This window comes from Erinaceus europaeus, chromosome 11, assembly GCF_950295315.1.
Source record: "Erinaceus europaeus chromosome 11, mEriEur2.1, whole genome shotgun sequence".
Classification (NCBI taxonomy): domain Eukaryota; kingdom Metazoa; phylum Chordata; class Mammalia; order Eulipotyphla; family Erinaceidae; genus Erinaceus; species Erinaceus europaeus.
The window spans coordinates 114,344,190-114,367,813 of record NC_080172.1 but is presented as its reverse complement, the minus strand read 5'-3'; the positions used below and the strand labels follow the sequence as shown (position 1 = coordinate 114,367,813).

At 47.8% G+C, this 23,624-nt stretch overlaps 1 protein-coding gene across 4 annotated transcripts in view; it reads right to left on the bottom strand.

Annotated features, from left to right (window-relative positions):
• LOC103122359 (kazrin) overlaps positions 1-23,624 on the bottom strand; it is a 585,567-nt gene that overhangs the window by 23,633 nt on the left and 538,310 nt on the right. For 3 of the 4 annotated variants that reach the window (XM_060202328.1, XM_060202329.1, XM_060202327.1), the window contains exons 9-10: positions 12,548-12,753; positions 11,734-11,852 (exon numbers count right to left, since the gene is read on the bottom strand). In XM_060202328.1, coding sequence (XP_060058311.1) covers positions 11,734-11,852; positions 12,548-12,753 — 325 coding nt within the window. Of the gene's footprint in view, positions 1-11,733; positions 11,853-12,547; positions 12,754-23,624 lie in introns of those variants that run through there. The other variant, XR_009552653.1, reaches the window with a different exon arrangement.

The window sequence follows — 23,624 nt, the reverse complement described above, 5'->3', positions numbered from 1 at the left end:
GAGAAAGGGGGGGAGAGGCAGAGGCAGAGAGGGAGAAAGGCATGAATAGAGACAGGAATAAGGAAGGGGAGATGGCATTCCGATGAAAGAAAGGAAGGGGTGGCTGGCCTGGAGTGGTGAGATACCAGCAGGAGTACCTCTGGGCACCCCCAGCAGCTGGCCCCAGCATACAGTGGAGACCTCTACAGAAACCCTGAGGCTGGGTGGTGGCACACCTGGTTGAGTGCACATGTTACAATGCAAAAGGACCCAGGTTTGAGCCCCTGATTCCCACCTCCAAGGAGAAAGCTTTGCGAGCATCTCTCTGTCTCTACCTTCTCCCTTCCCTCTCAGTTTTTGTTGTTTCTAGCCAATAAATACAAACATTAAAGAAAAACATTTTAAACATCTTTTTAAAAAGTTTTTTTAAAAAAAGAGAGAGAGGGAGAGAGACAGAGAGACACCCGCAGCCCTGCTTCACCACTTGCAAAGCTTTCCCCCTGCAGGTGGGGGCCTGGGGCTCAAACCCGGGTCCTTATGCACTGTAACTTGTGAGCTCAACCAGGTGCGCCACCACCACCTGGCCCCTCTCTCTCCTTCTCTATCATCCATTTCCCTCTCGATTTCTGGATATCTCTATCCAATAAATCAATAAAATAATACCAAAAATTGAAACAAAAACAAACAAACAAAAATAAATAAACAGAACCCCCGAGGTCCACAAAGCCTTGGCTGGCCAAGCTGCTCCCTCAGCAAAGCAGGAAGCTCAGAGCTTTGAGTTGCACTTCTGCATCTGTCTCCCAAGTCCTCACCAACACCCCCCCCCCCAGATTTCTCTGCATCCCACAGGAGGGGCCCCACCCCAGACTCACACAACTAACTAGCCACAGGGGCTCACAGAAGCTCACAGGGCTTCTTTGTAAATGCTCATGACTGGCAAGATGCTGTCGCCCGCTGTCAGGGTCCTGCGGGCCACCAGGTGGCAGACGCACAGAAGGAATGCCGGCCCTTCGTCCATAGATGAGGGACTCACCCTTACCCACTCCCAAGGGTCTCTGTGAACCCACTGCTGGCAGCCACCGTCTCCACCCAGCCAACCTGGAACCCCACTCAGCTCTGCCTTCTCCTTCCTGTTCTCCACCTTCAACTGGGCTTCGACTGAAGAGTCTTCACACCCCCCTCAACCCCCTCCCCAGGAGGACAGGGCTGGGGACCATGCCGCCCACCCACCAGTGGTGGTTCCTGGCAGCTCTTCCTCCCTTCAGCTTTTTGTTCTGTGAGCATGGCTGCATGTCGTCATGCTGTGGAGGGTACTGACAGAGAAGGGGCTGAGTCTTCCATTTCCCTCTTGGGACTCCCACCCCTATCCCCCTCCCACTTCAAGGGGGCTCTGGCTTCTGTCTTTAAGTAAGGACTCTCTCCTCTCCTCTCCTCTCCTCTCCTCCCCTCCCATTCTCCCCTCCCTTCTCCTCCTCTCCCCCTCGACTTTTCCTTCTCCTCCTCTCTTCTCCTCTCCTCCCCCTCCCTTCTTCTCTCCTTTCCTCTCTCCCCTTCCTTTTCCCCTCCCCTCCTCTCTCCTTCTTTCCCCTCCCTTCCCTCCCTTCTCTTCTGCTCCCTCCCCTCCCCACCCCTCCTTCCTCTCCTCTCCTCTCCTCTCCTCTCCTCTCCTCTCCTCTCCTTTCCTCTCCTCTCTTCTTTTCCTCTCTCCTCCCCTACCCTCTTCTCCTCTCTCCTTTTCTCCCCATTCCTCCCCTCCCCTCTCCTCTCTCCTCTCCCTTTTATCCTCTTTATTCTCTCCTCTCCCCTCTCTCCTCTCCCTTTTATCCTCTTTATTCTCTCCTCTCCTCCCCCGTCCTCTCCTCCTCTCCTCTCTTCTCCACTCCTCCCATCCCATCCCCTCCTTTCTGTGTCAGCGTCTAACTGGCTGCCCTCTTGACATCTCTTGACTGCCACAGGCAGCTCACACTGCAGGGCCCCCCTCCCAGCTTTCCCCTTCCCCTCATCAGCCATGAAGCTCCCACTTCTGCTTCTCCCTCCCCACGTTCTGTCCATCTGCCCATCACTCTGGTCGGTGGAGCCCGGATGAGAACCCACAGTGCAGTGGAGGAGGAAGGGGAGAGCCAAGTGCTAACATTGTATCCGGCTCCTTTCACACCAGCTCCTTTCTCTGTTGTCTTGGCTATTGTCTCACATCATTTTTCTTTTTTATCGTTTTTTTTTATTATATTTATTTATTTTCCCTTTTGGCTGCCCTTGTTGTTTTATTGTTGTAGTCATTGTTGTTGTTATTAATGTCGTCATTGATAGATAGGACAGAGAGAAATGGAGCGAGGAGGGGAAGACAGAGAGGGGGAGAGAAAGACACCTGCAGACCTGCTTCACCGCCTGTGAAGCGACTCCCCTGCAGGTGGGGAGCCGGGGGCTGGAACCCGGATCCTATGCTGGTCCTTGCACTGTGCGCCATGTGCGCTTAATCCGCTGTGCTACTGCCCAACTCCCTGTTTTTTATTTTTTAATTGCCAACACTGGGGCTCAGTGCTAGCACTATGAATACACTACCTCTGGTGATCATTTTCTCCTTTTTTTCTTCCTTCCTTCCTTCCTTCCTTCCTTCCTTCTCTTTCTTTCTTTCTTTCTTTCTCTCTTTTTTTCTTTCTAATTTTAATTAGGTAAGACAGAAGAGAAATTGAGAGTATGGGAAGATAGAGAGGGCGAGAGAAAGATGCCTGCAGACTGGCTTCACTATTTGTATAACAGAACATATGGTTCAGCAATTTCACTTCTAGCTGTACACCACAAGATACTGAAAGTCTGAGATATTTGTGTACCGATGTATACAGAAACATTATTCAGAGCGGCCAGGTGGTGGCGCACAGGTTACCATGCCCAAGGATCTGGCTTCAAGTCCCAGTCTTTCAGCGTTCAAGGGAGAAGCTTCACAGGTGGTGAAGCAGGGCTGCAGGTCTCTCTCTCTGTCTCTCTGTCTCTCTCTCTCCCTCTTTTCCTTTCTATCTCCTCCTTCTCCCTCAATTTTTCTCTGTCTCTCTCCAATATAAGAAGAAAGAAAGAAATAATAAATGAAACATTATTTGCAATAGCTCAGCGACAAAGGCATTGCAGTGGCCCACACATGTTTCCTGATGTGTGGGCAGGCAGAATGTGGAATATACACGCAAGGCAATCCTGTTCAGCCTTACAAGGAAGGAAAGGAATACTATAATCCTTGAGCGTGGACCTCAAGGACTTGACTGGCGTAAATGAAATATACCACTCACGGAAGGGTATGTGTGGCGTGATTGCACTTACATGAGGGAGCTAAAATACAAAATTACAAAGATAAAAAGTGGGATGTGGTTTTTTTTAGGTGCTCATGGAGAGAAGGATGGAGAATGACTGTTTTGTGTGTCTATAATTTCAGTTTTAACAAAGTGAGAAAGAAGGGCTGAGCATTCACCTAGTAGAGCACACACCTTGCCATGTAAGAGGCTCAAGTCCAGGCCCACATGGAAGCATCACACACAGCATCAGGAAGAGAGAGGAATGTGGAGAGAATGTCCACCAAAGAAGACATCCAAAAGGTCAACAGACAGAGAAAAAAATGATCCAAGTGATTAATTTATCAGGGAAATGCAAATAAAGACAACAGTGAGATACCACATCTCTCCTGTGAGACTATCAGACATCAGAAAAGGTAACAGCAACAAATGCTGGAGAGGTTGTGGGGACAAAGGAACCCTCCTGCACTGCTGGTGGGAATGGAAATTGGTCCAATCCCTGTGGAGAACAGTCTGGAGAACTCTCAGAAGGCTAGAAGTGGACCTGTCTTGTGACCCTGCAATTCCTCTCCTGAGGATAGATCCTAAGGAACCCAACATACCCATCCAAAAAGATCTGTGTACACATATGTTCTTGGCAGCACAGTTTGTAATAGCCAAAACCTGGAAGCAACCCAGGTGTCCAACAACAGATGAGTGGCTGAGCAAGTTGTGGTCTAGATACACAATGGAATACTACTCAGCTGTGAAAAATGGTGAATTCGCCTACTTCACCTCAGCTTGAATGAAACCTGAAGGAACTCCGTGAAGTAAGTCAGAAAGAGGATGAATATGAGATTAACTCACTCATGGACAGAGCTGGAAAATAAGAACATAAGGGGAAGGACACACAAAGCAGAGATTGAACTCGGTTTGGAGTACTGCACCAAAGTAAAGGACTCTGGGGGTCTGTTCCTGGAACCTGATGGTGGAGGAAGAGCTAGATGACAGGTTAGTGCTTTGCAGAACACAGAGAGATATGGCACAGGTACTAACGACAATATTAACTGTTGACTGTAAGCCACCACCCCCACCCCTTCCAATAAAAAATAAACAAATAAAAGAATAGGGAGTCAGGCAGTAGAGCAGCAGGTTAAGCGCACATGGCGCAAAGCCAAGGACCAGCGTAAGGATCCCGGTTCGAGCCCCCGGCTCCCCACCTGCAGGGGAGTCGCCTCACAAGCAGTGAAGCAGGTCTGCAGGTGTCTGCCTTTCCCTCTCCCTCTCTGTCTTCCCTTCCTCTCTCCATTTCTCTCTGTCCTATCTAACAATGACTATAATAATAAAATAATAAGGGCAACAAAAGGGAATAAATATAAAACAAAAATAATGCTTGGAAGATAGGAGAGCATAGAATAAGTAGGGTGTTACTTCCAGGCCCATAGGAGGCGGCCCACGAAGAAAATCCTGAACTAGACTCTTCTGAGTCAAGACAAACATCCCACTAGAATGAAAAAATCCTGAGAAGGGACAGCGAACCAGCTGCTCTGCTGCGTGCACCACCCAGGTTCAAGTCCGCTCTCCTCACATTGCTGCAAAAAGCCTCGTTGTTTTTTCTAGCTCTTTCTGCCTCTCTTTCTCTGCCTAAAAGAAAAGAAAAGGTCATAGGCATCCCTGCAGGGCTGGATCCAGTCTTGTCCCTTCAGAGAAGAGCTTTGCGGGCTCCAGTCCTCACAGCCTGTAACCCGAATCTGATGCCCCTGGACCGGGATCGTCACTGCTAGAGACCAGAGCCACCTCCTCTCCCGTCTACTGGAAGAATTTTCTCAGTGAACCAATGGGGCATCAAGAACGGGGACGGAGGGGCAGGAGGGGACACATGCCGTCACCTGCTGCAGAAAGAAGGACATTTATAACCAGAAATATCGGTCTGCGCGCCAATAATTAACATACTCCTGCTCTGAAGAGCTGTTCTCTTTTCATTAAAGTTGCCCCTATGGGGCCTCAGCTTGGCAACTCTTTCCCAGCTGTTGGTGAGAACTATTATGAGCTTCCAAGTTGACTTAATCGGCATGACTTTAAACGTTAATTCAGACATTTCATAAAATTTGACATGGCTCCCTCCCCAAACAGGGGACGAGATTTTAGACTCTGAGAATGCAGTCTGGGTGCAGAATTTATACTTTGTGAGAACTGTTTTTTTTTTCTTTCTTTTTTAAATATTTATTTTATTTATTTATTCCCTTTTGTTGCCCTTGTTGTTTTATTGTTGTAGTTATTATTGTTGTTGTCATTGTTGGATAGGACAGAGAGAAATGGAGAGAGGAGGGGAAGACAGAGAGGAGGAGAGAAAGATAGACACCTGCAGACCTGCTTCACCGCCTGTGAAGCGACTCCCCTGCAGGTGGGGAGCCGGGGTTCGAACCGGGATCCTTATGCCGGTCCTTGTGCTTTGCGCCACCTGTGCTTAACCCGCTGCGCTACAGCCTGACTCCCTAGAACTGTTTTTCAACGTATTGGAAACACAAGGCCCTTCTGTTGGGTGGTTCTCTCTCTCTCTCTCTCTCTCTCTCTCTCTCTCTCTCTCTCTCTCTATCTCTCTCCCTCTCTCTGTCTCTGTGCAAAAATGGGTCAAGACTTTTCTGACAACCCAATAACTCTGTCAACCTCAGTTCCACAACTGCACCTAGATGCCTTAGTGTCCTCATCTGTAAAATGAGGGTAGGAGCCAGGCAGTTAATCATCCACATTGCCGTGGATAGGGACCCAGGTTCAAGCCTCTGGTCCCCTTCTGCAGAGAAAAAGCTTCACTGATGGTGAAGCAGTAATGCAGGTGTGTGTCTCTCTGCTTCTCTCTCCCTCTATCTCCCCCTGACCGCTCTATTTATCTCTGTCTCTACCCAATAATAAATAAAATAAAATGAGGATGACCATGCTTAACCCCTGAAATTGTGAGGGCTGAAGAAACAAGAACAGGTTAACAGGGTGTGGAGCACATTGGCTTCCAGAAATAAAAGTAGTTATTTTTAAATTTGCTATTTAAAATTTTTTTTTAATCTTTATTTATTTGTTGGATAAAGACAGTCAGAAATTGAGAGGGAAGGGAGTGATAGAGAAGGAGAGAGACAGAGAGACACCTGCAGCCCTGCTTCACCACTGGCAAAACTTTCCCCCTGCAGGTGGGGAGCGGGGGCTCGAACCTGGGTCCTTGCGCACTGTAACATGTGCACTCAACCAGGTGCACCAGCACCTGGCCCCCAAATTTGCTATTTTTAAACAGACATGGGAGAATTCAAAGTAGAATAAATGCGATAATGGAAGCTAGACAGATGTGTTGCATATGACTTTGTGCTCGTTATTTCCCTGAGTTTTTCTTTCTTTATTCCTATAGTCGGGGAAGACAGTGCATTCTGTTTCACACTGTGCTGGCTGAGGGCAATCCTGCCTTGTACTGTCTAGTTGGCAGGGGTTGATAGGTTATGTTGTCAGAATTTTTGTTTACTTTATTTTGATTGATTTATTTTTTTTAAAGATTTTATTTATTCATGAGAAAGTAGGAAGAGAGGGAAAGAACCGGACATCACTCTGGTTACATGTGCTACCAGGGACTAAATTCAGGACCTCATGCTTGAGAGTCCAGTGCTTTATCCACTGTGCCTCCTCCTGGACCACAGTTGTCAGAATTGTTGTAGTATGGGGAATCAGACTCAGAAAGAGGCAAAGTCATTCTCAAGGTCACACAGGATGTGCCCTGGAAGATGGTCTCACTGGGTTTCTTACGAGTTCACAGATGTCTAAAAGTTCCAAGGTTGGGTCTGAGGGTCCCAGAAATGTTCTGACATTTTGTGGATTTCTCCTGACAAAGGTGGCGGAAGATTTTATTAGCCTCTCAAAAGAGGCCATGAATCCTCAAAGTGAAAAACTACCGTCTTCATTCAATCCTCTTCACAGGGCAGGGCTGGGGGACATCTGGCCCAAGGCTTGGATACATCTCACAACGTCATTTAGTCTCTCCCCACCAAGGCAACTATAAGCCGGACTCAAAGTTTAGTATTTCTAAATTTTAATTCTAATTTTTTTCCTGTCCAGGGTTATTTCTGGGGCTCAGTGCCAGCACTGCAAATCCACTGCTCCTGGCAGCCTTTTTTTTTTTTTTTCCATTTCATTGAGCAGGACAGAGAGAAACTGAGCAAGAAGGAGAAATGGGGGGGGGGTCAGGTAATGGTGCACCCAGTTAAGCACATACAGTACTAAGCACAAGGACCCACAGAAGGATCCAGGTTCAAAGCCCCACTCTCCACTTGCAGGAGTTCTGCTTCACAAGTGGTGAAGCAGGTCTTCAGATGTCTATCTTTCTCTCTTCTTCTATATCTACCCCACCTCTCTCAATTTCTCTCTGTTCTATCCAATAAAATGGAAAAAGCTACCAAGATCAATAGATTCATTGTTCCAGCACAGAGCCCAGCGATAACCCTGGAGGCAAAAAGAAAAAAGAAAAAAGAAGGTAAGAAAAAGAAGAAAGAAAGAAAGAGAATAAAAAAGAGAGGGAGAAACAAAGACGCCTACTTTGCAGCTTGTGAAGTGTCGCCCCTGCTGGTGGGGAGTGGGGACTCTAACCTGTGTCCTTGCACTTAGTACTATGTGTGCTTAACCAGGTGCACCACCACCCACCTCCCTAGGAGTATTTTTCATCGTAAGATTCAGTGCTACTTTTTATTATTATTATTTATTCCCTTTTGTTGCCCTTGTTGTTTTATTGTTGTAGTTATTGGATAGGACAGAGAGAACTGGAGAGAGGAGGGGAAGACAGAGAAGGGGAGAAACAGACACCTGCAGACCTGCTTCACCACCCGTGAAGCAACTCCCCTGCAGGTGGGGAGCCAGGGGCTCGAACCAGGATCCTTACGCCGGTCCTTGTGCTTCACACCACGTGCGCTTAACCCGCTGCGCTACCGCCGACTCCCACAATACTACTTTTTAAGTTGATCTTTTTTTGTAAGGCCTGAGAATGCTGTCATAAATATCCAAATGGCCCTTGGTAGGGAAAAATAAAAAAAGATTCCGTCCATGAAGGTTGCTCCCTGCTCCCAGAAACTCGGGGGAGTGCCTAAGCCAGGGTTCCAGGATCAGACCAAGTGGGCTTGGAATATGCCCAACTCCTCATACATCTGGCTGCTTCTCTGAGCCCAGCCCTTCCAGGTGCCTAGAATCTCGGTTCTCAGGGTGAGCCGAGTTAGAAGAAACTTGGTCCATGACCTTGAATTTCTCAGGGATGAAGCAGGCTGCCCCACAATGAACACAAGCACTTTGAGAGAGAGGCTGCTGGAAGGGTTTCCAGCTTGGGGAAAGGTCTTGGTGAACACCTGTGAGGAGGTGGTGGGTGGTGGTGGTGGTGTGTGCGTGTGCGTGTGTGTGGGGAGAGGTACAGGGACAGGAAATTGAGGACTAGAGAGAAAACATAACGGTTCTGTGTTGGGTCATGAGCCTAATTAGTGGCTGATGTCAGCCTGACCAGCACACCACAGACTTAAGCAAACCCACAAAGGATTGTGGCTGGACAGGAACTCTATTAAAGTGAGTGTCTGGCGGAAGCTGCTCTCTGTTCCTGCATGTGCTCAGTTCCTGCTCTCTCTCTCTCTCTGTCCCAGCTGCTGGTGTTACTCCCTTCTCCCCGGGACCTGCCATGCCGCTTTCTCTGGGATTGAACATGTGTAGCTGAGCTCTGGTAACTAGCTTGGACTCACGGCCCCTGCCATCATGACTAGCCCATCTGTGCCCCTTTACCTATTTTGCTGTACTTAAATAACCTCGATATAATAAACCTCCGGTTTGCTAAACCCTAGACAAAACTGCATGAAGTTTTTTATTTTATTTTCTCTTTATTCATTATTATGTTTTTGCTTCCAGGGTTACCACTGGGGCTCAGTGCTGCACTACAAATCGACTGCTCCTGGAGGCTATTTTTTCCTTTTTTTTTTTTTTTTATTCGATAGGACAGAAAGAAACTGAGAGGGGAATGGAAGACAGAGAGGCGGAGAGAAAGGTAGACACCTACAGACCTGCTTCACCGCCTGTGAAGTGACTCCCCTGCAGATGGGGAGCCGGGGGCTCAAACCGGGATCCTTGTGCAGGTCCTTGTGCTTTGTACTATGTGTGCTTAAGCCAGTGTGCCACCACCCAGCCCCATATTTTTTTTTAAATTTTTAATTACTGTAGTTCTGCAAAAGACTTTTATGCCTGAGGCTCTGAGGTCCCAGGTCGAATCTCCAGAACCACTATAAGCCAAAGCTGAACAGTACCCACATCTCTCTCTCTCTCTCTCTCTCTCTCTCTCTCAATAAAGTGCTCTAGATTAAGCAAGGTCAATGAGGAGCAAACTTACATTCTTCCACTCTCACCCCATCATCCACTCCTTCCTTCCTTCCCCCAGCCCTGTGGCCTGGGACCAGGTGGAATCTGATCAGCTGAACTTCTTGCCTTACTTGCCTGAGCTGCTACCTGGGTCCCTGATGGGGTCTCACCCTAGATCCTGATGCCTGGGAATCACTCCCAAGACCCCTGTCCTGGATATGCAGGGATATGGTTTGCCTGCTTCCAAACCAACAAGATTTCCTCCTCACAGCCCTTTCCCTCTCCCTCTCTCTCTCTCTGTCTAAATCCACAAAGCTGCTTCTGCAAATAATAGCACACACCACCAGCTCTGATTAATTAACTGCACAGAAATGATGAGGAAACCAGTGAAGGAGATAATTATGCAAAACAGAAAGTGTCAGCTTTACCATGCTAATTCTTCCTCCTCCTCCTCCAAACTTTGAGGACTGGTGTGTGTGTGTGTGTGTGTGTGTGTGTGTGTGTGTGTGTGTATGCTTTCCTTGTCTCTGGAGTTATTTGGTGGCTGTGGGTGGGGGTCCCCTAGCAGGTCTGTGGGTCTAATTTGTGTTTGAGATGGATGCTTGACCCCCTGGAATCTCGTCTATCAGACACCCCTTGTGGTAGAGCAAGATATGGCCAGAGTACGTGAGGGAATTCAGCCTTCCTATCGGCCTCACTGCATCACCCCACACCTCCTCCCTCTAGTGGGCTTCTCCTTCTTCATATTTTGATTTCCCCGTTCCTGCACCACCATCCACACCTTCTCTTTAGGAGATACTGACCTCATGGGCCAGCTGGCTACTTCCCCTGCACAGCTACCCCTTTATAAACTTGTAACGGCATCAGTGAAGTTGTTCCGTTCCCCGCAATGGTACCCTAACAAGGTTTGTGTATCATCCGCCGCCACAGTACGCTATAAGACCCCTTCACGAGTTTGCCCCTGTCTCTGCTAGCCCGTGGTTTCCTGCTCTCTGCCTGTCTCCTGGTGGCCATCAGGTCAGGCAGGGAAGTGGGAGCTGAGCTGGCTCATTCCCCCCAGGAACCCCGACACAGGTCCTGCTCACAGATGTTGAGAGAGGAAGGTAGGAGGGAGGACCAGGGTTGCAGGTACCTGGAAGGGTGGAATGAGCAGTAGGGACAGGGCACACTGGGTGGCAAGGACCTTAAGTCATCTCCAGGTGTGCAGGCTAGTGGGTGTCTCCTCCCTGTTGGTCGAGCCTCTGTGGGCGAGGTCTCAGGAAGCCCCACTCACGCGCACTGTTCCTTCTCTGTTTATTACACACCTCCCTGCTTACGGCATCCCTCTTCTCTCTGGAATGGTGAGTGCTGGGGTTGAAGCAGCCGTGGAGAGATCAAGAACTTCTGGCAAATTCCCATATGAGTTTGGGGTCAGTCCTTGGAGGTGGAGTATTTCTGGGGAGCCATGGGAAGACCCCTGATTCCCACAGGGGTATGATGGAGGCATACCCAAGGCTGTACTTGGTCTCTGTCTATCTATTAGAGGGGGGTGGCTGACCAGAATGGGACAAGTGATCACTTGGGTCTTCTGACCAGTGGCATCTCAGGACCATTAAAAAATATTTTGTGGGGTCAGGTGGTGACGCACCAGGTTAAGCACACTTATGACCATGCACAAGGGTCCAGGTTCGAGTCCCCGCTCCCCACCTGCAAATGATCTATTTCACAAGCAGTGAAGCAGGTCTATAGGTGTCTGTCATTCTCTCCCTCTCTCTATCCTCCTGTCCTTTCTCCATTTCTCTTTGTCCTATGTAATAACTATTAGAAAGGAAAAGGGAAAAATGGTTGACAGGATAGGTGGATTTGTAGTGCTGGCACCACGCCCCAGAAATAACCCCAGTGGAAAAATACAAATAAATAGATATTTTGCATAGTGGCAGAGAGAGAGAGAGGCATCACAGCACTGAAACTTCCTTCCACAGTGCAGAGGCCAGGCTTGAAACTGGGCCTCACACATCGCACAGCAGAGCACTATCCAAACGAGGCGTCCAGGTCCCTTCTCTGTGTTCCCATCACTCTGCACACCCAGCCCTGCCCCTGGCACCTTGGCCCCACCGTGTGCCCTGGCGGTCTGGAGAGGATGTCGCTCCCTCACGGGGAGCCGGCTCACCTCCTGCCCGCCTCAGCGTCGCGGTAGTCTTCAATGGCCAGCCGCAGCTTGCGCCGGTGCAGGGAGCTGCACACACCCAGGCCCAGCTCCAGGTCCTCGTCACTCAGGCTCAGCAGCACCTGTTTCCGGGGCGGAGGGGCGAGGGGGGTGAACACGCGGCAGGCAGGGTCGGGAGGCCGGTGGGGCCCAGAGCCCTCTAGGGGCCTCTGCAGGATGGCACTGAGCCCTGGCCTCGGGAAGCCAGAACAGACACTCCAGGGGTGTCTGCAGCCAGAAGCTGGGTGCGATCGCTAGGAGAACCACCTAGTGCTCCTTTATCCTTCCAGACAGAGGCAAGAAGCCCTGCCCTACGTTTTAAAGATGAAGAGACAGAGGCAGGGGAGTCACAATCTTTGCCTGGGGCCACTGGAGCTAGAACCCACTGGAGCTAGAATCAGCAGGTCTCTGGATGGCATTCCCTCCTAACTGTGCGTGCGTGCGTGTGTGTGTGTGTGTGTGTGTGTGTGTGTGTGTGTGTGTGTGTGTACTTATAAACTTGTATGTATGTGCATGTGCCAGTGTATATATATTTGTGAAGAAAGTGTGTGCATATGTGTTCACGTATGAGTTCTCACACAAGTTTGTGCACGTGTGTGTTTGTGTATTTGCAAGCAAGTTCACGAGTGTGCATGTGTTTGTGCCTCTGTGTGTGTGTGTGTGTGTGTGTGTGTAGGGGTTGGGGGGCTGCAGGGAAGGACAGACATGGAGGCTCTGAGTTGGCATCGCTTGTGGAGGCTGAAGGGGGGTCGTTCCCGCAGGTCCCAGAGGGGCCTACCTTCCCACTCTTGACGTTCTCTGCACAGGCCTTGACGTACATAGGCATGGCCATGACCACCTCCAGCCAGGTCTGCACGGTGCCGGCCTTCCAGTGGGACATGGGGGTGGTTCTGACCAGCTCCACCTGCTGCAGTCTGTCCATCTGCTCCTCGCCCTCCGACAGGCTGAGGCTCTGCCTCGTGGGGCTGCACTGGCTGTCGGAATCTGGAACACAAAAAGCCACATGGCCGTGTTGGGGTGCTGCAGGGGGCAGGGACCAGGCAGCCTTGGAGTCTGCACTGCTGGGGTGCAGGAGCAGGGCAGCACCCACCCCCCAACCTCCATGCATTTCTTTAAAATGCTGTTTGCTTGGCTCTGCCACCCCTTGGCTCCTGTCCCATCGGCTTCCCTCTTCCCACTGAGAGGATAAAGAATTTTAGGAACTTCATCCAGAAAACAAGCAAGATAAACCAGAAAGTGGAAACCATCCCCAAATTCCACACCACCCGGAGCCAGCAGCTGTCAGTGTTTAGCTAAACATTCTCCAGGATACACACATGCCCACGCTTACAGACACACAGAGACCCGCACACTCACACGGGGCACTCCGCTCTGGAGTCAGTTCCTCTCCTCTGACCACAGAGGACATGCTGCAGCTCAGCTGGGACCCAGGACAGCTTTGGGTGGCATAGATTCCCCAAACGAGTGTCTTTAAATGCATTCCCTTGTCCCCGATTCTCACTATTACATATAACATAGCAGCTGTCAGGTCTAAAGCAACTGGGTAAATGGTTTTCTTTTTCTTCACTTTTCTCTTCTCTTCTTTCTTTCTTTCTTTCTTTCTTTTTTTGTCTCTTGGGTTATCAGTGGGCTCAGTGGTGCTGGCACTACAAATCCACTGCTCCTGGTGGCCATTTATTTCCCTGTTTTATTAGACAACATAGAGAGAAATTGAAGAGAAGGAGGAGACAGAGGGAGAGAGAAAGAGAGACACCCCCCAAAAGGTGGGGAGCCAGTGGCTTGAACCGGGATCCTTGTGCTTAGTACTATGTGTGCTCAACCTGCCCAGCCCCGGTTAAATGATTGTCTTAAGCTAAACGGAATCCCATCTCTAGTCATTAACACCCCCAAGTACATTTCTGGAATGGCTCTCACAGACAAACTAAGTCCATCTACCTATCCATCAGTATCTCTGTCTCTGTTTTTTTTTTTTCTTCCTGGATGGGTGGCTGCTGAGGTCAGGCTATACAGACTCAGCCAAAAGGGGCAACGAATGACTTTCTCTAGGGCATTGCCGCATGAAAACCCAAGCAGATAAAGTCAGCACCGTAAGAAGTGAAAAGTACCTGAAAGCAGAAGTACACAGTAGTCTGCAGTGAGGACCCCCCCCCCCAACACTTCATCTGCACTATTCCAGCCTTTAGGTCCATGATTGGTCAATGATTTGTTTGGCTTTGTGTGTTAACTCTCTTTTCAGCCACCAGGTTCCAGATGCCAGCAGGATGCCGACCAGGCTTCCCTGGACAGACAACCCCACCAATGTGTCTTAGAGCCCCAATTCCCCAGAGCCCCACCCTACTAGGGAAAGAGAGAGGCAGGCTGGGAGTATGGACCGACCAGTCAATGCCCATGTTCAGCGGGGAAGCAATTACAGAAGCCAGACCTTCCAGCTTCTGCATCCCACAATGACCTTGGGTCCATGCTCCCAGAGGGATAGAGAATGGGAAAGCTATCAGGGGAGAGAATGGGTACGGAGTTCTGGTGGTGGGAACTGTGTGGAGTTGTACCCCTCTTATCCTATGGTATTGTTAATGTCTCCTTTTTTAAAAAATAAATAAATAAAAATAAAAAAATGAAAAGTATTTTTTAAAAAAGCCTCACTATGAATGTCCCCACAAATAGAGGATTTTATAAATCGCAATCACAGCATGAAAAACACTCATCCACCATTGAAACAATGGGGAGGAAATGCCCATAGTCACGATGGTGTTGAGTTTGAAGAGGGAAGATGTTATTTTCTTCTTGCATTTAATTTTGTGCCTTATCAAAGCCTTTTAATTAACATGTATAGATAGACAGTAAAAAAGCTGGAACAATTAACAAATAGGAAGCTGCATCAGTGGGAGTTAATGTGAATTTATTTGAATGAATGTGTTCCATCCATGTGTGGCAACAGAAGTAATCGATTACGAACATTTGCCACAGGAGAATACTTTAAAACTGCTGTTTAGGGAGTCGGGCAGTAGCACAGCAGGTTAAGCAAGGACCGACATAAGGATCTGGGTTCGAGCCCCCGGCTCCCCACCTGCAGGGGAGTTGCTTCACAGGCGGTGAAACAGGTCTGCAGGTGTCTGTCTTTCTCTCCCCCTCTCTGTCTTCCCCTCCTCTCTCCATTTCTCTCTGTCCTATCCAACGACGACGACATCAGTAACAACAACAATAATAACTACAACAATAAAACAACAAGGGCAACAAAGGAGAATAGATAAATATTTAAAAAACTTGTTTAAAAAATTTATATTATCTTTACTTATTGCATAGAGGCAGCTAGAAATGGAGAGGGAAGGGGGAGATAGAAAGGGAGAGAGACAGAGAGACACCTGCAGACCTGATTCACCGTCTGTGAAGCGACTCCCCTGCAGGTGGGGAGCTGGGGGCTTGAACCTGGGTCCTTGTGCATTGTACCATGTATGCCACCATCTGGCACCTGAGAATATTTTTGACATGGGACAATGTTCTCAATCTATTGCCAAGTGAAAAGGAACAGTATCAGACCACAGGCACAATGTAATCTCAACTGTATTCTAAAAATTATAGGCATACTTCATTCAGTGTACAATTATGCATATATTCATTTCTTAGGTCCCCAGTAGATGGGTAGCTGAGCCTTGAACCTGGATCCTTATGCATGATAATATGTGTGCTCACCTGTGCACACCACTTCCTGGTGCATTATTTTTTTATTCCCTTTATATTATATATATGTATATATTTACCAGAGCACTGCTCAGCTCTGGTTTATGGTGATGCAGGGGATTAGACCTGGGACTTTGGAGCCTCAGGCATGGAAGTCTGTTTGCATAACCATTATGCTATTTACCTCTGCCTGATACTATTTTTTTAAATTAACACACACACACACACACACACACACACGCCGGGTGTGAGCGCACACATTACAGTGCAACGTACGTAATAAAGTTCCCATAGTTTGAGCCACACACAAAGGTGTGGAGTTTATTATACTGTAATTACAACACATCCACACATCCACAGAGCCTGAAAATCTGACTTTTTCAAGTTACAAAGCCTCTTCCTCCAACCGTTTCACCTTCTTCCCTTCCAGCTCTGTGAAGGGCTGTGGAGATGGTCGCATCAACTTGGTGGCATCATTTATCTCTTAACTCCAGTTCTGCCAAAACACTTCCTCCCCCCACTCCCAAGCCCACAACAGACACACACACACACACACACACACACACACACACACACACACACACACACACACCAGTTTGAGGACCTCTCACTGCCCAGTCAAGTGCCTTTAGTGTCTAGAGCTGCCTGGCCTAGACAATACCACCTGCCTGGTCCAGTCACGGTCTCCTGAATTCTGGGTGAGTAGGAGGGATACCTCCTGCCTCAGTTTCCATCCCTGCAAAGCTCCTCCCTGCCAGGGTCTGGAGACTCAGAGAAGGTGGGCGTCACTGAGGGACAGTGACTGACAGAGGTGGGGAGGCCTGTGGACTTGACCTTGACGGGGCTCTGAGTTCTCTGTGTAGATTGCTGTGTAGAGCATTGGTGTCGCCGCTAAACCTAGGAATTTGAAAAGAGCTGTGTCTGTCAGGGGAGTTGGGGGTGGGGTATGGTGTGCTGCCTGGCTAAGGGACACAGGTCTGAGCATAGGCGTCCTCTCTTGTGGGTCAGTACAGGGCTTCCAGGACAGGCCTGTTCTGCAGGAAAGGTTCCCGTTGTGGTTAGAGTCTGAGCAGGCCTTCCATCTGCTTCTTGGAGCTGTTTCCTGCTTCTGGGAAGAGGAATTTCATTGTCTCAGCTTGACTCACACCTGGACTCAGCAGGGAAGACTGGGTCTGTCCTGCGTGCACATGGGTGCGAAGAGTGTGTTTGCTTTGTTGGCCTTTGTCTCCCCAAATGAACCAGACAGAGGAGCCTAGGGAGGGGACAGGGTATGGAGGAGGAAGACCTGAAGCCAAGAGACACTCAGAGCATAAGGGCGCGTCATTAGGAGAGAAACACAGGGACAACACCAACAAAAAGACAGGAAGGAGAGAGGTGTGGAGGGACTGAGGGGGCCTGGCGGCAGTGGTGGTGCACCCGGTTAAGTGAACACAGTACTAAGCGCAAGGACGTTCACAAGGATCCTGGTGATCGAGCCCCCCAACCCCCAACTGCAGGGGGATCACTTCACAAGCAGTGAAGCGGGTCTGCAGGTGTCTTTCTTTCTCCCTCTCTATCTCCCCTTCCTTTCTCAATTTCTCTCTGTCTTATCCAAGAAAATGAAAAAAAAAATGGCTCCCAAGAGTAGTAGAAAAAGGGGAAAAAAGCAAAGCTATGGAGGTGTGTGTGTGTGTGTGTGTGTGTGTGTGTGTCTTTGTGTGTTTTGCTGTTCCGTAACTAACAGGCTGCAGGCCTGTGAAGGGAGATGACTTCTCAGTTCCTGTTATTTATGGAGTCCAGACTCAAGGAAAGCCAGAGGCAAAACTCAGTTCAGACAAGTAAACCACTGGCTTTGGTTTCTGAGAGAAGACGGCTCTTCCACACCCCTCACCCCACCTCACTGTCCACCCCCCTCCCCATTCAGTTTTGAAAGGACTAAAGAGGGGGGACGTCTTTGGGGTCATAAACCATTAATTAGAGGCAGTTTCCAAAATGCAGGCATTCTGGTGCCAGGTTTTATGTCTAGAGCTCCATCCATCGTGCTTTTATGTCCCCTTCTGTCTCTGCCCTGAGAGTGGGAATAACTCAAGTTTATGGCCAGGCAGTGAGGGAAGGGCCAGGGTGTTAGACAGACCCTCACAGCTCCTGAGGAGGGGGCAGCGAGATCTTGGCAGCCACTGTGCATTCTTCCCGGGGCCCGGAGTACTGTGGTGCCTTGAGAGGACAGGTTTGGCTTGAGCTGGGTTGGGCTGGCACACCTAGGGAAGCGCACATATTGTCATGCCCACAGGCCCGGCTTTGAGCCCCAGCAGCACATAAGAGTGACATGGCACTGGAGGAGGAAGCGTCAGAGTATGGTGCCTCTCCCTCTTTCTATTTCTCTCTCTGAATGGGGAAAGAAATACAATGGCTCAGAGCAGTGAGATCACTCATGTGTGTCATCCTGGTCAAATACACACACACACACACACACACACACACACACACACGAAGGAGAAAGGGAGGGAGAGAGAGAGAAAGAGAGAGAAGAGAGAAAGAAAACAAAATGAGGAAGGAAGGAAAAGAAAAAGAAATGAAAGGTGAGACTCTATGTCCTCCCTCCACCCCAACACATGAACCACAGTGGTTAGTTATTAGTTACCGAGGTTAGGAATTAGTTACTGAGTTCCCCCCAGACTGGGCTTACAGAGGCCAGAGGTCAACCTGCCACAGAGGTAGGTTAATTTTGGCCTTGAGCCAAATCCAATCCTCCGTGTTGTTTTTTTTTAAATAAAGTTTTATTGACATACAGCTACGTTGGTTTACTGATTCTCTAAGGTGGCTTTCCTGCTATAATGGACAGAGTCGAGTTATATACAGAGACCCATAAGGTCTAAAACATTTATTATCTATCCTGTTCAAAAAAACACTCTTCAGGGACCAGATGGTGGTGCACCTGGTTGAGCGTACATGTTACAATGTGCAAGGACCCAGGTTCGAGCCCTGGTCCCTACCTGCAGGGGGAAAGCTTTGCAAGCGGTGAAGCAGGGTTGTAGATGTCGCTCTGTTTCTATCCCTCTCTCTCACCCCCTTCCCTCTTGATTTCTGGCTGTCTCTATCCAATAAAGATACTTAAAAAAAATTTAAAAAAGAAAAACACTTTTCACAATTCCCTGACCTAAAAGCTCCAGATTGGCGCTAGCATATGAGAGAACTGGAGGTGACAATTAGGCTAGTGGCCCTGCCCCACTAGGGAAAGACAGAAACAGGCTGGGGCTGTAGATCTGTCTGCCAACGCCCATGTCCAGTGGAGAAGCAATTACAGAAGCCGGAACTCCCACCTTCTGCTCCCCATAAAGAATTTTGGACCATATTCCCAGAGGGGGAGACATGTTAGGGGAAGATAACCAGAGGCTCTGAATTCAGGATGCAGAGATAGAAGTGGGAAAAGGGAGGGACATTTGGCTGTAGTAATAGGTTAATGTGCAACTTGGAAAGGAAGAGGAGATGGAACCATAGAAAAAAAAAGGGCAAACATACACCAATAGAGACAGATAGTTAACCCATATCTGCAACCTTGGGAGAACTAACTGTGGGAGCTTCCAGTGGAGGGACTGGGGACACAGAAGTCTGGTGGTGGGAACTGTGTGGAGCTGTACCCCTGTTATCTGGTGATTTTGAAAATCAGTATTAAATCACGAATAAAATTTGAAAAAAAAAATGTTAGGCTTAGTGGATTAAGAAAGATATGAAAGACAACTACCAGATGGTTTTGTTCATATGTGGATCACAGGCAACTAATATAAGGGAGTTAAAAGAAAAAAAAAGGGTAACCAAGCCCCCCTCGGCCCCCCCTTCTCAGACCCTGTGAGAGTAATAGTGGCAGGGGTAGGGGGCAGGGGAGGGAAAATACAGAACTTTGCAGGAGGTTACAGAGACTTACACACACCGTGAATGGATGTGGAATTATACTCCCCAAATCTTATGATTTTGTAAAGCACTGTCACATTGCTAATAAAATAAACTACTGAACTGACAGCCACCACCACCACCACCACCACCAAGAGAATACAAGAGGGCTGGCTTCGGATTCCAACTCAGTAAGAAACACTTTCAGCCTTTCTTTCCCCATCTGTGCGATGGGGTTGATCACAGGGCCTGATTTCGGCAGGTTTCCTGTGAAGACTCAAAGAGATGGTACACAGAGTGTCTCCACCAGCATCTGGTAAGTGGACCAAGGACCAAGCGGGGTCTCTGTCCTTGGCAGGCACACAGCTCCTAGACCTGCTCTGTCCAGAGTCACAGAGACAAAGCCACACATGGCTACTGAACACCTGTAGCTGTAGCCACAACCCAACACGGCTGTCCTCCATGAAGCGGCAGAAGCACAAAATCCATACTGGGGTTTGAAGATCCCACACACAGGAATTAGCCTGCTACATCTTATATGGATCACATACTAAAATGATTATATTTTATCATGCTGGATTAAGTAAAATACATTTGAAACGATTTATAAGAGATGAAGAGGGGCCAGGCAGTGGTGCACCTGGTTAAGTGCTCACATTATAGCGCACAAGGACCTGAGTTCAAGCCCCTGGTCCCCACCTGCAGGGGGAAAGCTTCACGAGTGGTGAAGCAGGGCTGCAAGTGTCTCTCTGTCTCCCTCCCTCTCTATCTTCCCCTCCACTCTCAATTTATCTCTGTCTCTATCTAATAATAAATAAAATATTTTAAAAAGAAATGAGAGAGAAAGAGAGAGAACCACCAGTGAATCACTCTGGCTTATGAAATGCAGGAGATGACAGTCAGGACTTGTGCTTGAGAGTCCAACGTTTTATCCACTGCACCACCTCCCGGGTCACATAACAATACATATTTATGTGATGTCAAAGATTAAACACCAGCTCTGACACATTCATTCCATCACTGAGCACCTCCCAAACTCACTTTGTTCTTAGGTGTAGGTGAGATAGAGAAAAACATTGCTCTGCCATCCACAAAACTCTGACTTGCTTTGCATCTTCAAAAGATTTATTTATTTCTATGAGAGAGAGAAACCAAAGCACTGCTCAGCTCTGGCATATATATATATATATATATATGATGGTGATGGAAATCAAGGCTGGCCCCTTAGGCATATAAGGTCCCGAGCTCTGATGCACTGAGCTCTCTGTTTCCCCACACCTGACTTGTCTTTGTTGTTCTCTGTGGATCAGACTCAGGGCCTCACCCACTGAAATCATCCCCCACCCCCACTGAGTCACCTCCCAGGCCCCTGACATAAAATGCTTTATTAAGATTAATTTCGGGAGTCAGGCAGTAGCTCAGCGGGTTAAGCACAGATGACTCGAAGTGCAAGGATCCTGGTTCGAACCCCCGGCTCCCCACCTACAGAGGAGTCGCTTCACAGGCAGTGAAGCAGGTCTGCAGGTGTCTGTCTTTCTCTCCTCCTCTCTGTCTTCCCTCTCTCCATTTCTCTCTGTCCTATCCAACAATGACGACATCAATAACAACAGTAATAAATACAACAATAAAAAGACAACAAGGCCAACAAAAGGGAATAAATAAATATATAAAAAGATCAATTTCATTTTTTTCCTTTTTTAATGTGGCCATTAGGCAATGTAAAAGTATAATCTTGGGGGGACTTGGGGAGAGATCATAATGGTTATACAAAAAGACTTATTAAAGTCTTTTTGAATTGAATGCATAAGGCTTCAACGTCCCAGGTTTAATCCCTAGCACCACCACCAGAGATGAGCAGTGCTCTGGTCTCTCCCCCCCCACCTCTTCTTTTCCCTCTCTCTTCTCTCTCTCTTCTCTCTCTCTCTTCCTCCCCCTTCCCCTCTCCCTCTCTCCCTCTCCATTTCTCTCCCTCTCTCTCTCTCTCTCCCTAAAATAGAACAAATAATACATATTTTAAAAAGCATACGCTTGGCCTTGCTTTTCCAGTAGACTAAGCTAGTAGAGATGGGATAGGCCTTTGCTGGCTTGATTGTTTTCTCTTTCCGTTTACCCCTCAGATGAAAGCTAAACATTCTCTTTCTTCTCTGTGCAGTGGTTCTCAAAGTGTGACCGCGGGGAACCAGTGGCATCAACAACACGCTCATTAGAAACACAAACCCTAGAGCTCTGTTTTAGATCCACCGAAATAGAAGCTGTGGGAGTGGGGCCTAGTCACCTGCGTTGAAACAAGTCCTCTGGGCGATGCTGATGCAGGCACTAGTTATATCACTGCTGCTGAGGTCAGAAATGACAGGAAGTACCGAGGGGCACACAGACACTGCTACACCACATCGGAAGAAGGCACACCTGTGTGTGTGGGGGGGGGTGGGGGGGTGGGGAGGAAATTGCTGCACAGGAAATGGGAGTGATAACAGGTGTGGCTTGGCAAGAAGAAGGCTGGGCTTGGGTGTTATAAGCTGGACCTGTGGGTGTGGCTTCTCTCTGTTTCTGCCTAGGTGAGCCCATCACCATGTGAGTGAGAAGAACTCTGACTGGGCCCCACCTGCAGGGAGGAGGCTTCACAAGTGGTGAAGCGGTACTGCAGGTGTCTCTTTTTCTCTTTCTCCCTATCTCCCCCTTCACTGTTGATTTCTACCTCTATTTTAAAAAAAGCAAAAGATGCTTTATAATAAACCTCAGCCTCATAATTTAGATCTTGTCATCATGATTATTTTATACTTAGATGGTTATAGTAGTGTTATCTACATGCCTACTAGTTTCTGTGTTCACCATTCCTTTTTGGATTTCAGACTTCTAGGATATTTTTTTCTTTTTCTTTAAAAAATATTTATTTTCTACCTAAAATAGACCTACTAGCTTTTTCCAAAACAGAAATCCCAAATCTTCATCTGCAATATGCTTGCCTTCAGGTTCATGATTAGTCAACAATTTGTTCTGCTTTATATCTTAACTCTTTTTCAGCCACCAGGTTCCAGATGCTACCATGATGCCAACTGGACTTCTCAGGGCAGACTACCCCACAATATGTCTTGGAGTCCTATCTTCCCAGAGCCCTACTCCACTAGAAAAAGAGAGAGACAGATTGGGAGTATGGATCGACCTGCCAACAACCATGTTTAGCGGGGAAGCAATTGCAGAAGCCAGACCTTGCCCTTTCTGCACCCCATAATCATCCTGGGTCCATACTCCCAGAGGGGTAAAGAACAGGAAAGCTATCAAGGGAGTGGATTAGATACAGAGTACTGGTGGTGGAAATTATATGGAATTATCTTATCCTATGGTCCTGTCACTATTTCCATTTTATAAGTAAAACTTAAAAAAAATATATTTATTTTCTTATGAGTGAGAAAGAGAGAGAGACAGACAAAACAGAGGCAGACAGATAGACCAGAGCACTATCTGGCATCTGCAGTACCTGGAATCGAACTTAGCCTTCTATGTGCAAGTCTTAGGCTCTGTCTCTTTGAGCAAAGTTCTGGGCTGCTGGAATAACTTTTGTAAGTCCCAAATTAGCATACCCAGTTGAGTGCATGTTACAGTGTGCACGAAACTGGGTTTAATCTTCCAGTGTCTCCACCAGTAGGGGAAGCTTGGAGAGCAGTGAAGCAGTGCTGCAGTTGTCTCTCTTTCTCTCTCTCTCTCTGTCTGTCTCTATCTTCCCCATCTCCTTTGATATCTCTATCTCTATCCAGTAAATAAATAAACAAAACCTTTTTTAAAAAGTTCTTTTGATTGAAAGTTTCTTGGTGGTAAGTTCTTAAAACTTTTATCTAAAAGGAGTCTCTATTTCAGCCTGTTCTTCAAAGAATTTGGATGCCTTGTTGGTTTTAGGTAAGCAGTGATTCTCTCTCAGCATGTTGAAGATACTATTTCACTGTCTTTTGTTTCCCTTTTTCACTGAAGATAAGCCACCTATCAGTGTGATTACTGTTTGGTTAGCATCTTTCAAGAGTTTCTCTTTGTCTTTGGCATGCTGTTTCATTATGATGTAGCTTTCTTTTTCTTCACTCTGGTTGATATAAATTATGCTGCCTATATCTATGGGTTTAATTTTGGCATATTCTCTGACATTATGTCTTAAGTATTTCCTCTACTTTTGTTTGGCCTCCATTTGGGATTCCAATACAATATAAGTTGGATTTTGCAATTTTCTCTTTCACTATCTTCTAACTGTCCAACAGAACTTCCTATATTGATGAAAATATATCATCTAGAGGATCCAACATGACAGTCATGAGCTATCAGTGGTTATT